This window comes from Populus nigra, chromosome 4, assembly GCF_951802175.1.
Source record: "Populus nigra chromosome 4, ddPopNigr1.1, whole genome shotgun sequence".
Classification (NCBI taxonomy): Eukaryota; Viridiplantae; Streptophyta; class Magnoliopsida; order Malpighiales; family Salicaceae; genus Populus; species Populus nigra.
Window position 1 is genome coordinate 139,316 of NC_084855.1, and position 14,049 is coordinate 153,364.

A 14,049-nucleotide genomic window follows, 5' to 3' on the forward strand; every position below is an offset into this window, starting at 1 on the left:
ATTGCTTTTTTCTATGTTTTATACTTTTCTTGATTTTTTTTATTCAATTTCATTCCTTATTATTTTATTGCGTTTATTTCTTTAATCTAATCTTGGTCCTAGTTCTTTTGATTGCTATTTTCTTATTATGTTCTTGATTTATTTTATTAATTTATTTATTTTGTCCCTCAACATTTTATTTCATTTAGTTTTTTAATTCAATTTTGGTCCTTATTTTTCCAATGATTTTTTTTATCATTTTTGTAATTTATCTTGCTTTCCAAATTAACCCCTAAATTGTTTTACAGTATAAAATTTTACTTTGTTATTTTTTTTATAATTACCTTCCAGGGTGATTACCGTTTCATGACTCGGGTCTAATTTAAGTTTGATCTTTTTTAGGGCTGTTTATTAATTATTATTATTTTTATAAATTTATCATTTGACATTTAGTTATCAATCACTTAACTTCATTGTTTGTTCCCTTTTTTTTGTTGAATTATCCCAATCTCATATTCCAGGTAACAAGTCAATTGAGTAACTTAGGGTAACTAAATTTTTTTTCCTCAATGTATTTTTTATAAAATTAATTTTTTTTTAATTTTATCCTCTGACATTAAATTATTGATGAACTTTGTGTTTTTTTTTTATCTTTTTACTGGACTGTTATGAGTCCTAGTTAATTAGTAAAATTAAATGGGTTTGCTTAAATTATCATTGTCTAAACATTTTTTTTATGTTAGAAAAAATTTTACTCGATTCAAGTCGTTATGCGGTACACTTATCTAGTATTTCCAATCCTTAATTAACATGGCCTTGGATTTGCCTTAGCATTTTCATGTCATTATCTTCACAAACTTAAATTAACCATCTGCTAGGAAACCAAGTCTATAGAATCACACAATCTGACAAAAAAATAAAAAATAAAAGAGAGTTCACTGTAAGACGAGTCATGGGTATTATGCAGGTTAGGTAATTTGGTTGTAGCAGTACTCTAACTAGATCTGACTTGATTAATTTAAGAGACGTTTCTACATGTATTACAGGACAAGATAGGACAGGATAATTGATACTCTAGCACAAACTAATATGAACTAGCAATTAAGATCTGTAATTGATCATAGTATATAGGAATACAAATTCTAATATATATATATATATATATATATATATATATATATATATATGCATGGTATTGATTGATCAACGGAGATTGTCAGGATCGCACGAGAAATATAGAGAGTTCCTGTCCAGAACTGCCAACAGGATTAATCATGTGAAAGGACTCGGAATCCACCGAGCCAACAACTCGCTCGAAACTGGCTCGTAAGTACATGAGGAGGCCCCCTGCTTCTCCGGTGCCTGCCACTGGCAAAACACCAGCACCAACTGAGACGGATTGCATGAGTTTTAGTACAGCCACATCACTCACACTCATCTGCCTCCTCGTAGCAAAACCAACCTTCCTTCCATTGCAGTACATGGTCCACACTGGCACGTTAAAGAGAGAGCAGCGCTCCTTTTGGCTATTAATTTGCCTTGGGTGGCAGCACTCGAGTGCTATGCGGAGCAAGCCGTGCTGCATCTCTTTTGCAAGGTAGGCTGTGGGGACTGCAAATTCAAGCAGTATGAGAGGAGAGCTACGAGTGTCGTCTTGGAGGCAAAAACTCACTCGACCTTTCCTGTAACCGAAGAAGGTGCCTGTTACGGTGGTGGTGGTGGTTGTCGAGGCTGATGATGATGTGTAATAATCATCGGTATCACTGGCAAGGGAATCTGCAGATGCTTGAAAGCCACAACAGGCAGGGACCATGCATTCCACTAGAGACCTAAAGGACTTGCGGAACCTCACTTCCCTCCCACAGTCTACGGAGGTCGGGGTGTCCATTATAGGGACCATACCTCTCTGGGTACCCAAATCTATCATCATCCTCATGTATAAAAGATTCTAAGCTATCTATCGATCCTGGTATAGTAATGCTGCCACAAGGTAAACAAGAAGTGGCAAGACTAGAAATGGAGAATATAGTATTTATGTTAGAGAGGTAGCGCGAGATGGAATTAATCCAAGAAATAATTAAATTATTAGCTAACGAGTCTTGCAGTAGGTAGGCCTGCTAGCTGGGCTGGATGATCCCTGAGGCTGCTGCTGGCAGAGCATATTATTTTAGTAGTGACTGTAGTAGTATTTATATAAAGTAAGGAAAGTAGGCGATGGAAGAGGTATATAGTTGTAGAAAGGAAGGGAATGGAAAAACTATGGAGAGGGGGAGTGATTCGTAAAGCCAATAAATAAGCAAGAGCAGGAGCACGGCACTGACGAGAGAGAGAGAGAGAGAGAGAGAGAGAGAGAGAGAGAGGCAAAAAGGGCAGTCTGTGTGTGTGGGCCGGGGAATCGGGGTCAATAATTCTGCCCACGAGGGAAGGTGGGGTCAGTTCTTGGAAGCACTTGTGAGGGTGGTGCGCGTGATATGACTTCTTGGATTGTGAAACGAGGAAAAAAACAAGACGCATTTCTCACCTTCCTTCTTTTTCTTTAATCAAATAATTCTACTCCTAAGTTCCCAGGTTAACAGTAATTACTAATTAGATTTTACTCTTGCTATTGCATATATAATGACATGTCAATATCCATCCTTTCACCGCACAATTCCCATGCAAATTGATTAAAAATGACAAATAAAAGGAAGGAAAAAAAAAAAAAAGGGTTACAGTCTCGAACTAACTGCAATGTAATAGTTAGTATTGGACTGGATATCATATTGGGATGGCATGCACGAGGCGATGGCTACGCTTGCCGCCCTGTCCGAACTCCCATCCTTCTTCTGTTCAAAAGAAACTGACCCCACCTGATGTTCCCCTCCTCGGCCCACTCCCATTGCTTATAACTACTATCTTTCATATCCACCGCACGAAATTAATTCACTTGTACCCCAATAGCTTTATTACCCGTGTTGCCTTGCAGATTTTTTATTTAAGATAATTAATAACGGGGATAATTAATTACTTAATTTCTAGGGAAAGTGAAATTTAGATAAAACTTTGTAATTAATTATCCCTGAATAATATTATTTCATTTTAAGATTTTATATTGAAAAATATATAAAAACCATCTCAACACATACGTAACAAATTATTCTTATAATAAAATAGGTAATAACGTGTCTCTTACATTAAATTATTTTTTTAATAAACAGTTCGGGCACAGCTAGCTGTGTAGGCAAATCGTTTTTTTTTTTTCGTGGCTAATTTTTAAGAGGTTCTATACTCAAGATCTTCTTGAAAAATTGAAAACAGCAATAATAATAATAATAATTAGTTAAACTAGGATGGATTAAACATTTCATCAAGGTTTATTAATTAATTTTAGCTTTGGAAATAATTGCCTCGCAGTGGGACATTGCATGATTAATTTCTTCAAACTTTATGCACAAGTTTCATGGACTTGATTTTTCATGATGGCCATTTTTTTTTTTTTTTTTGATTATCGTGGGTGTCCGGGCCAGCTTGCGCGCACCTCGACTAATCCCACGGGTCCTGAAGTTAACGACCATGTAAGCCTCCAGTGGCCATCATATGAGCAGCCATAGGGTTTGAACCTGAAACCTAAGAGGGAGCAAACCCCTTAATCCCAAGCTCTTACCACTAGGCCACCACCTAGATGGTTACATGATGGCCATTTTGCAATGACAAGAAGCGGTGCTGTACATGTATTAAACTAGGATAGGAATGTTTCGGATGAAGATAATTGTTATTTTTTAAAGTATTTTTTATTTTAAAATACATGAAATTAGTATTTTTTTTATTTTTTTAAAATTATTTTTAATATGTCAAAACAATTTTAAAACATAAAAACAAAATTAATTTTAAATAAAAAAATCTCAAAGAGTTACTCAACTTGATTTGAACAGTAAAAACAAACAAAACAAGCAAAAAAATCCACAGTTACACTTAAATCAAGCTGCCAACCCATGCATTTTGGAAGGTCTGAATCAATATAAAATTGATATTCTTTTGAAAAAAAGTCTCACATAAAATATATGATTATACAGCCACCAACCCTTTCGAGAAGCATGGTCAACTACTAGACAGTCGACGCAATATATGCTTGCATTATAGCGCGCAGCGTTAAAATTAATGTAATTCTATCCCTCCTCCATTTTCACAAGTGAAACCAAGATTTAATTTATATGTTTTAAAATCGAAAGAATAATTATAAACCATATCACGCTTCATAAAAGATCATCTAGATCTCAAATGTCAGGTATTTTAATTCAATAAACATTCAAGATTTAGCACAATTAATATATACAAACAATTAACAAATATTAAATATATAGCTGAACGAATGCACGTGTGGTAGCTGGTGTTTGTATTTCTTCACGAGAGAGCACACAAACAAACGCATCAATGATTTACGTACATCTTCGTTGAGTTATTCCATGTTAATTTAGTACTCTCCAATCATATTTATATTGATCGATGAATGTTGTTGTTTTTAGCATAACGTAAGAGGATAAAAAAAGGGACGAGAGAAACGAAGTCACAGCGTTAATCATGCCCAGAGCAAAATGGCCCGCACGGGCCATTGCACGCTTCGCCTCGCTACCTTTGGAGCTTAATTCTTCAATAATTCATGGCTTCCCCCACCGCTATTCATTTTCCCCTCCACTTTGGATTAAAAAAGGGTACAAATTGCTGTTGTTATTATTATCAGCAGCAGAATCATACATAGAATGCGAGAGCACGCGTATACAATATATATAATATAGAAATGAAACAATTAGTCCTTGTCTGTTCTCTCTCTCTCTCTCTCTTTCTCGGGAGAGAATTAGGCCATCAAAACATGTTGGTATCGGACTTTACTCTCGAAACTGGAGTCCTAAACTAATTGTTACTGACCGGAAAGTACTGGTGTATCTTCTTCTCGAGTGATGGGATTTACAATCATATATTTTTCAGTCACGAGAAAAACAATTATATAATTAAGCTTTGTGGTACTGCTATTAGTGGGCACAAAACACAAATTTCTCATCATTCTTTCCGTCGAGTCAACAGTTGGAATATGGGTTTCTTCAAAGTAATTCTATTTTACATCGTTTCGAATAAAACAATAATATTGTTTTAAATAAAAATATAATATGTTGAAGCTACCTGCTCAAGAATTAACCTATCAAATCACTCATATTTAGTTAGATTAACTCCAAACATAAATAGAATCAAGGCTAGCTTGAATGGATGGGTTATTAAACCCACCCACAGAATTAATCCAATTGAATCTGATAAGTATGCTTTGGTGTCTGTCTACTCACAGCAAGAAGAAAACAAAGTGTTTGGCTCTCCCCACACGAGATGATAACATATAATAATATTCCAATCTTTTCTTTACGCAAAGCAAAGCCAGCCTTTTGTTTTTTCTAATAATGAAGGGCAATCATGCTCTCTTCCTCATTCAAGTGTGCCTGCTCCGATCGAGCGCATGGCTATATCCACATCGATGGCGCAGTTAGGTGGCTCTACCTCATCATCGTTCTCCTTCGTACGTGTTGATGATCTATTGCCCATTGGTTTCGTCAAATCACCATTAATTCCTTAAGGAAAAAAAAAAAACAACAACAACTCCATTAATCATTGAGTAGTTTTATCAATACAATTAATTGATTTATCTTATCGGGAATCATTATATTACAGTGTTCAGATGAACACGTACCTTCGCATTCCATTTCCACCACGGAACATGATAAATTTATTTCTCAGTGCTTCTCGTTTTCTTTTTCTTTATTTTCTTTTCGTGTATAGAAGAATACATGCATATAAATTATTAGGGTTTAGGAGCGAAACTGAGTGCTGGTACCTACCAGCTATCTCTGCATGCTCCATAAAAGTGTAATATTGATGATAGATTTGCTTCTGCCGTGAATCGATATAACTAACAAGTGTTTTGGGAATGTGATAAAGTTGAGTGTAGTATATTTTTTACGTGGGATTCACTTAAGATAGACAAGGAAAAGAAATGTGAAACTTCAAAAAAATCCATCACAGTACTCCTTAATTATCGCCAGCTGTAAATTATATACATGACATGAGTAGCTTCCAAAAACGTTTGTCATGAGAGTGACAAATGTTGATGCAGTTGGGTACAGGCTCTTACATGGTGGGAGGGGGACAAGTACAGTTTTTGCTGTTAAAGTAGAGGTTTCTATCTCAACATACCACGAAATAAGTAAGGATTAGTGGCAAACTTGTGGGGGCAAATTAATAGTTACTTCCTGCTTCGCTTAAAAGTGAATAATATTGATTGGAATTTACGCATTCATTTGACCTTTGCATCAAGTCCAAACATTAATCCTTGTAATGAATGACTTTCGCATTTTAGCAACCTTATGCTGTAGCCTGCAGAAGGCTGCAACTTTTTGCCCCTTGATTATCAACCAGTCAACCCTTTCCTTTCTTTGTTCGCCGAGTGTAGAGAAAAATAACTTTGGGCTTAGCCACATAAGAACCCACGATGACTTTAAATGGAGCTCTAAGAGAGTACTTTTGGGCTCGAGTTATTAACAGGCCGAAGCAAGGATTTAACTGTCAGCTTGTACTTTCGAGGCCAGTTCTTCCCAATTAACTTATCTGGATCGCCAAACTTCATTACTTCAAACGGCCCCCATCATCTCCTCACCCAGAAATCCCTGCTACGATGGTAAAAATCTCAAGCCACTGTTTTATTTTATCTAAAAAGCGCCCCGTTGTTCACAAGTGTTTTCTTTCCCCTGAAGCTGAAACCCCTGATGAGAAGAAGACATGGATGCAAGTTCATCCGCAAACTCACTGGATCCTTTTTTATACATAGAGCATAGAGGCAAGATACATATTTTCAAGGAAACAAGTCTTAAATTCAAGGATATGCTTAAAAAACACCCAACTTTTTACAGCTAAAATCAAAACTTCGGAGGTGCCATGGCCCTCCAAGCTATATGTTGTAGCTATGTTCCAAGAGACATTATGAGTACCTTCTTTAGCTAAAAATAATATCCTAATTTATAATTTAGTTCAAAAGAAAATATCAGCACGTACGGTCTCTTATTCCGTAAACGTTAATTAATTGAATTTAATAATGGATTGATGGTTTACTATGAAAAAAACCAACAGTGGCCAGAGATTTAGAAAGATTCAACAGATTTCTACACGTGTTTTCAAAGGATTGATCACCTAAAGGGCACCGCCGTTTCTCCCACACAATTTGTTTGTAATCGAATATTCAATCATCAAGCATCGATTCGGAGGGAGGCACCCGTGGCTGAGTTTGGATGATGACGAGACAACTATATAATATCAGTACTTATATAGTATGGTTCCGTGGGCAGGCAATTGATCCTCAATTTGAATATGTATGAATATGAATATATATGATCAATGACATGAGAACGATGCCTCTACGTACCTCCTGCTTCCTATACTTGTATGGGCGTACAAGTATGAATAATCGGAGTTCAGCAGTCAAAAATAAAATAAAATTGTTTATATAGTTTGATATCTTATAATATCGGAGCGTTGAACATGCAAAAGACAAGTCGTATTCAAGAATGACTGACGTTGTGCGTGGATTCAACTTAACTGAAAGAAGTGAGTTTTGAATTAAAAGCAATAGAAAGGCAACACGATTTTGTGACCAGGAGGATGACAAGAGGTTGGAAAGGGCAGCTGCATTGCATAGATAGAAAAGTTTAGCAATAGCTGCGTTCAATGGAAAATATGTTGTTGCCTAGCTCGCCTGCTGCTCGTACGTTTGACTTTGATTTTTAAAACTGAAACCAGGACGACTAGGCATAGTGATATAGCTTTTGAATAATTAACTTATGCTTGCATTTTAAATTTTAAATTTTAATTTTGTAATTAAGATCTTGAAGATACTGCAGACTAATGGTGCAGATATTTATGATTGTTACTACTACATTATAAAGCTTACTTTATTTTTCATACAAAATTTATTTTTCAGAAGTACGCAGAATTAAAATAATTTATTTTTTATTTATTTTATGTACAGAATTTAATCTCATAATAATTTTAATCAAACTATAAATAATTTTTTTAAATGTATTTTTTGGGAAAACTACAACTTTACCGAATACAGACAATCCAGTTCCCATGTGAAAGTCTTGACAAAGGAAAATGCCGGTTTCTTGCAGGCTAGCCAATATAGTTTAGAAGTTGACTGTCTTTATCTAGGAAGGTCCAAGACACGTGGACATTAGTTAGGCTAGACATGGTACTTGCTGTACAAGCATTGGTACTTGCTATACAAGCATAAGTTAGGCTTAATTCCTGGCCGTCTCTTTTTGAAACGTGCGTGTGACTGCGTTTCAAATGGCTGCTGGGAGCAATCCTGGAGTTCCCACTTCCCAGCTATAACGGTAGTATCTAGCTATTTCTTCGCTTTCACATTTTCCCTCCTCTCTTTCCTAGAAGATCAGTTATCATTTGGTCTGACTAAAACTGTCCCCTTCTCCATTTTTTTTTCCCTTCTCCCAGGAGATGGTCTACCGATCTTGTTAAAGGAAAGCAAATATGTTACAAGACAGTGAATGAAAAAGGAAAACAAATCTCTCACATTGATTGAACGAGATTATAGGATATAAATGTAATCAGCTTTTGTTGTATGATCTACTTTCCTGGAATCGCAGATCTGTAGTAGCACATCCTCTTATATATTAATATAATACATATACATAATTCTCAACCTTTCATGGTACCAGAGCAACGTCTTTGGTAACCTATAACGCTTCCGCCACCATAACATAAACACAGCCCCCTCACAGTAATCACAAATCTCTCACAAACACCATGAAAAAGGCAAGTATGAAGACAGACAAGTATTTCATGGAGTTATCAGACCCGCATGTGATACATCACATATACCATACTGAAATTATTCTTGCTTCCAAGCCGCTTGATGGAAACAATTATGGGCAATGGAGTCGTGCCATGTGCATGGGTCTCAGCGCAAAGAACAAAATGGGGTTCATTGATGGAACCATTACAACTCCGTCACCCCTAAATGAAAACTATGCATCTTGGAAAAGATGCAATGATATGGTAACACTGTGGATCATAAATTCTGTCCACCCAGACATTTCCAGCAGCATTATATACACCGAATCTGTTGCTGCAATTTGGAACGATCTCAAAGAAAGGTTTTCACAAAACAACGACTCAAGAATCTATCAGATTCGACAAGAAATTATTGAAAATCGTTAAGGGCAACTCTTGATTTCCTCTTATTATACCAAGATGAAAGCCTTATGGGATGAGTTAGCATCCTGCCATGATCCACTTGTTTGCACTTGTGCAGGTTTAAATGGACTCACTGAACGGGAGGAGAAAGAAAGAGTTATGCAATTCCTAATGGGATTGAATGAATCTTACTCCACAATACGAGGGTCGATCCTGATGATGAATCCACTCCCTGACACACGATGAGTTTGTGGTCTTATTCTCCAACATGAATAGCAAATGGATGTAGCAAGTCGTCGATATATATGGATGAATTTTCATGCAATGTAGGTAAGGCGAAACCCAACATTCTAGTCATTTAACAAACAAAGCACCAACACATCTTCACATAAACTACTCAAATACAACTACTGTGATGGAGATGGACACTTGGTAGACCATTGCTATTATATTATTAGGTTTTCAGATGGACATAGATGGTATGGCAAGAATGTGAAGCCGAGAAATAAGAGATCAATGGCCAATAATACTGAGGTTATTCACTCTGCTACAAGGGTTGTTCACACTGCCACAAATTCCAAGTACAACACTTCAATTCCAGATGGTCCTAAGTTCACTACCGAGGAGTATAATCAGATCATAGCCATGCTCCGTAATGGTAATGGACAACCATCTAAAAATGCAACAGGTATTTCGCCAAAATGCAATATAGCACAAACAAGTTCACATTCAACTATTTGTTGGATTATTGACAGTGGAGCAACTAATCATATATTACATTCATCACCAATGCACAACATTATTAATGCTCAGCATGCATATGTTGGTTTACCAAATGGGGGACTGACAAAAATAAGAAACATTGGTTCTATCAAATTATCACGAGCTATCTCTCGATAAAGTTCTCTATGTACCAATACTTTATATCAATTTATTGTATGTCAGTAAATTAACAAGAGCTTTACATTGTATGGTAGCATTTTATCCGGATTTTTGTATTGTGCAGGACATGGACACGAAAAGGATAATTGACCTAGGAAAGCATTTTGATGGCCTCTACTACCTTACACCAAGACAAAACCCCTATCTCGCCAACCACATTCATTATACCAATAACTTATGGCATCGACGTTTAGGGCACCCGTCATCTGCACCTTTACTTTTATTAGCAAAAAATAATGTTGAAATCATATTTAATCCCACACATATTTGCGATATTTGTCCTTACGTGTTTTTGGATGTCTTAGTTATGTTACCAACCTTACACCCTTCAATAAGTTTGATGTATGTGCACGTCGTTGTGTTTTTCTTAGTTATCCCATTAGCCAAAAGGGTTATAAGTTGTATGATCTTATCACACATAAATTTTTCACCTTACAAGATGTCATTTTCCATGAGCATAGTTTTCCTTACACCTCTTCCACACATGCCACCCAACCTATCATGCCGCTTGTTTATCCATCTCTCACTCTAGATCCCCTTCTTACAGACTTTCCCTCACCACACAACATTAATTCCTCTGATTTCATTTCCCTTCTAGTCACCACAACCACCCTAGAAACTATCATAACTAACAACACACCCGAAACTACCTTACCTTCTGCCATCACTGCATCCTCACCATAACTTGTTCTTAATGACAGATGCTCTCACCAAGCTACGCTACGCTAATCCACCTGTTCTTCCAAACCACCAGCTCATTTCAAAGATTACATGGCCCATCACTCAACTTTGCTCCTATACAAAGCAACATCCTTGCGGTCCATGTTTAGCACAAGACATCCACTCCATCGGTATGTTTCCTATTCATGCTTGTCCCTTCAATACCAATGTTTTCTTGCTCATATCTCCCACTTGGTAGAACATGCTACTTATTAACAAGCCTGTCAAAATCCCTACTTGGTAGAACCTCCCACTAGGTCACTACCATGCAAGCTGAACTCAAAGATCTCTCAGACAACAATACCTAGAGTTTTGTTCCTCTCCCACGTGGACAACGACCTATCGGCTGCAAATGGATGTTCAAGCTTAAGTATCGATATGATGGGACTCTTGAACGCCACAAAGCTCATCTTGTTGCAAAAGGTTTCACCCAACACGAAGGCATTGACTACAAAGAGACCTTCACCCCAGTAGCCAAATTCATTACTGCTCGTTGCCTCTTAGTTGTGGTTACTGTTTGCAATTGGTCTTTACACCAAATGGATGTTCAAAATGCTTTTCTTCATGGCAAACTCTAAGAGGAAGTTTACATGTTGCCTCCTCCAGGTTGTCATCGACAGGAGGAGAACATTGTTTGTCAACTCCACAAATCTTTATAGGGGCTTAAGCAGGCATCCAGAAGCTAGTTTAGAGAATTTTCTTCAGCAATACAGACCATCGATTTCTGTCAATCCAAGGTAGACTACTCTTTATTCACTCAAGTTAAGGGGATTTCACTCACTATTGTGCTGTTATATGTTGATGACATGGTGATCACAGGCAATAATGAAGTAGAAATTAAGAACTTGAAAGGTTTTCTTAGTAGCAAATTTCGAATTAAGATCTCGGACCATGAAATATTTTCTTGGAGTTGAGATCGCACGATCACAAGTTGGAATCACCATTTGCTAACGAAAATATACACTGGACATATTGGAGGAGGCTGGATTACTTGGTGCTAAACCTACAAAGATACCAATGAAGGCAAAATTAGTATTAACACCTGCAGGTAGCAACCCACTACATGAGCCTGCAAGATATAGACACCTAGTTGGAAAATTAATTTACTTGACCATCACAGGACTAGAAATCGAATACACTGTCAACACATTAAGCCAGTTCATGTAAGATCCACAACAACATCATCTTGATATGGCATATCGACTTCTTTGATATCTCAAAAAGGTTTCTAGACAAGGTTTGATGTTTGCTTCCCACAATGAGCTTCATTTGATTAGTTACTGTGATTCATTTGATTAGTTACTGTGATGCAGATTAGGCGCGATGCCCCACAACACGTCGCTTAGTAACTGGTTATTGTATCTTCCTTGAAAAATCATTGATGTCATGGAAAAGCAAGAAACAGATTATAATTGCTCGGTCATCCACAGAGGTAAAATATCAGTCTATGGATGCAGCTACTTGTGAGTTAAGCTAACTATGATTTTTTTAAGAGATTTATGTGTTAAACATTCCCTACCGGCAGGATTATTTTGTGGTAATCAAGCCGCCGCTCTGAACATAGCCACAAATTCCGTGTATCATGAAGGTACAAAACATATTGAGATTAATTGTAAGACTGTCCGTGAAAGAATTCAAAGAGGAGAGATCAAAACCTTATATGACAGTATTTTCCATTCACATCTGAGCAAGTTGGGCACTATTAATATAGAAGCTCCAACTTGAGCAGGAGTGTTAAAGGAAAGCAAACAGTGAATGAAGAAGAAAAACAAATCTCTTCGATTGATTGAACGAGATTATAGGATATAAATGTAATACTTTCCTGGAATAGCAGATTTGTAGTAGCACACCGGGTAGCATGGAGAGAATTAAGTTTATATGCTCTTCAAAGATGATTAAGTTAAATCTCTGCAAAATTGATAGTTATCAAAAAATCAAAGCCATGTATTCACCTGTACGTTTATCTGTTTTACATGGAATGTGTTGCGAATTGAAAGTTATAATAAGAGATGTAAGAAATCAGCAAAAAATACTGGTGTTTTTTTCTTTGTTCTTCAAAAATTGGATTGCGTTCCTCTTCGTAATCAAGGTAAGAAGGAAAGAAATTAAGAAATGAAAGTTTAATTAATTAAGAGCGATCCCTTCATAAATGGTGGTTAATCTGAGCTTAAAAGAACGAACAGCCAATTTGGCTCGTCTGGAAGTATATTTCTTAAAACTTCTATCAGAACCGGATCTGGAAAACCCAATGGCAACGGAATCAGCTGCCCGCTGCACCTGTGGCTCATGTTTTCGTTTCTGATAGATAACATTATGTTGCTGATGGTCATGATCAGGACTGACCAACAATACAGGAGAAATCCGGGCCTTCTTGCCGCGACGGGAACCACCTTTCTTAGAGGAGTTTTGAAGGGCCAAGCTAGCTTTGACAGCCAAAGCTGCCATATCTGAAGAGGCTAGCCTGCGATGAAGCTTTGAATGAGGAAGCACAAAATATATCTCATCGGCATGGAGAGGGACGTCCGAAGCCAAGACAGGAACGTATTCATCGTATGAAAGATGGTCGGAGTTGCAGAGGAACCAAGATGAGGACGATGAAGAAGAGGAAGATGAGGACGCAATTTCAGACCGAAGAACTTGAGAAACGAAGGCAGGAAGATAGTATTCGCGAAGATCACCATGAATTGAAATAACTTTGGCGGTCTTGGGACGAAGCTGCTCATGAGATTCATGATGGCCCAAGTACGAAGAAGAAACACAAGCACCCATCTGTCGTTCTTCTTTTCGAAAGTAATTTTGAGGGCGGGCTGTAGCTGTTCGAGAAAAGATGTGGAACGCTGGAAATGGTTATTAATTCGCAACTGCTAGAAGATTTGATAAGAGGAGGAAGGAGAGATGAAGCGAAACAGGCTGGGCACAAGAGAGAATATGAGGGGGAATTGTGGAACAAGTGGTAGCTATAAAGCTATTAATAAATAAATAGACAAGTGAGGAGGCATTTCTCTGCTCTTTCTTTGATGTAAACAGAGAGACGTCGTCAGCAAGTCCGTCATGAACTAAACAAATTCCTTTCCGTTGCTATGACAAATCTTTCTTGTCAAACACACACAGCTAGCAACTGTAGCACTCCACTCAGCAATGACGTGGTCTGCGGCTGGAAGCAAGCATCCCCACCATCAAGTC

General features: G+C 37.2%; 2 protein-coding genes across 2 annotated transcripts; both read right to left on the reverse strand.

The window, feature by feature from the left end:
* Nucleotides 1–913: 913 nt before the first annotated feature.
* Nucleotides 914–2,290, reverse strand: LOC133691631 (protein MIZU-KUSSEI 1). The gene has a single exon (XM_062112218.1). The coding sequence runs from the start codon at nucleotides 1,913–1,915 to the stop codon at nucleotides 1,196–1,198; it is 720 nt and encodes a 239-aa protein (XP_061968202.1). The 5' UTR covers nucleotides 1,916–2,290; the 3' UTR covers nucleotides 914–1,195.
* Nucleotides 2,291–12,990: 10,700 nt separating this feature from the next.
* On the reverse strand, nucleotides 12,991–13,635 carry LOC133692738 (uncharacterized). The gene has a single exon (XM_062113870.1). The coding sequence runs from the start codon at nucleotides 13,633–13,635 to the stop codon at nucleotides 12,991–12,993; it is 645 nt and encodes a 214-aa protein (XP_061969854.1).
* Nucleotides 13,636–14,049: the final 414 nt, after the last annotated feature.

What these genes read in the sequence shown, in the direction of transcription:
- LOC133691631 (XM_062112218.1), bottom strand. Translation starts at nt 1,915, where the DNA reads ATGAGGATGATGATAGATTTGGGTACCCAGAGAGGTATGGTCCCTATA.
- LOC133692738 (XM_062113870.1), bottom strand. Translation starts at nt 13,635, where the DNA reads ATGGGTGCTTGTGTTTCTTCTTCGTACTTGGGCCATCATGAATCTCAT.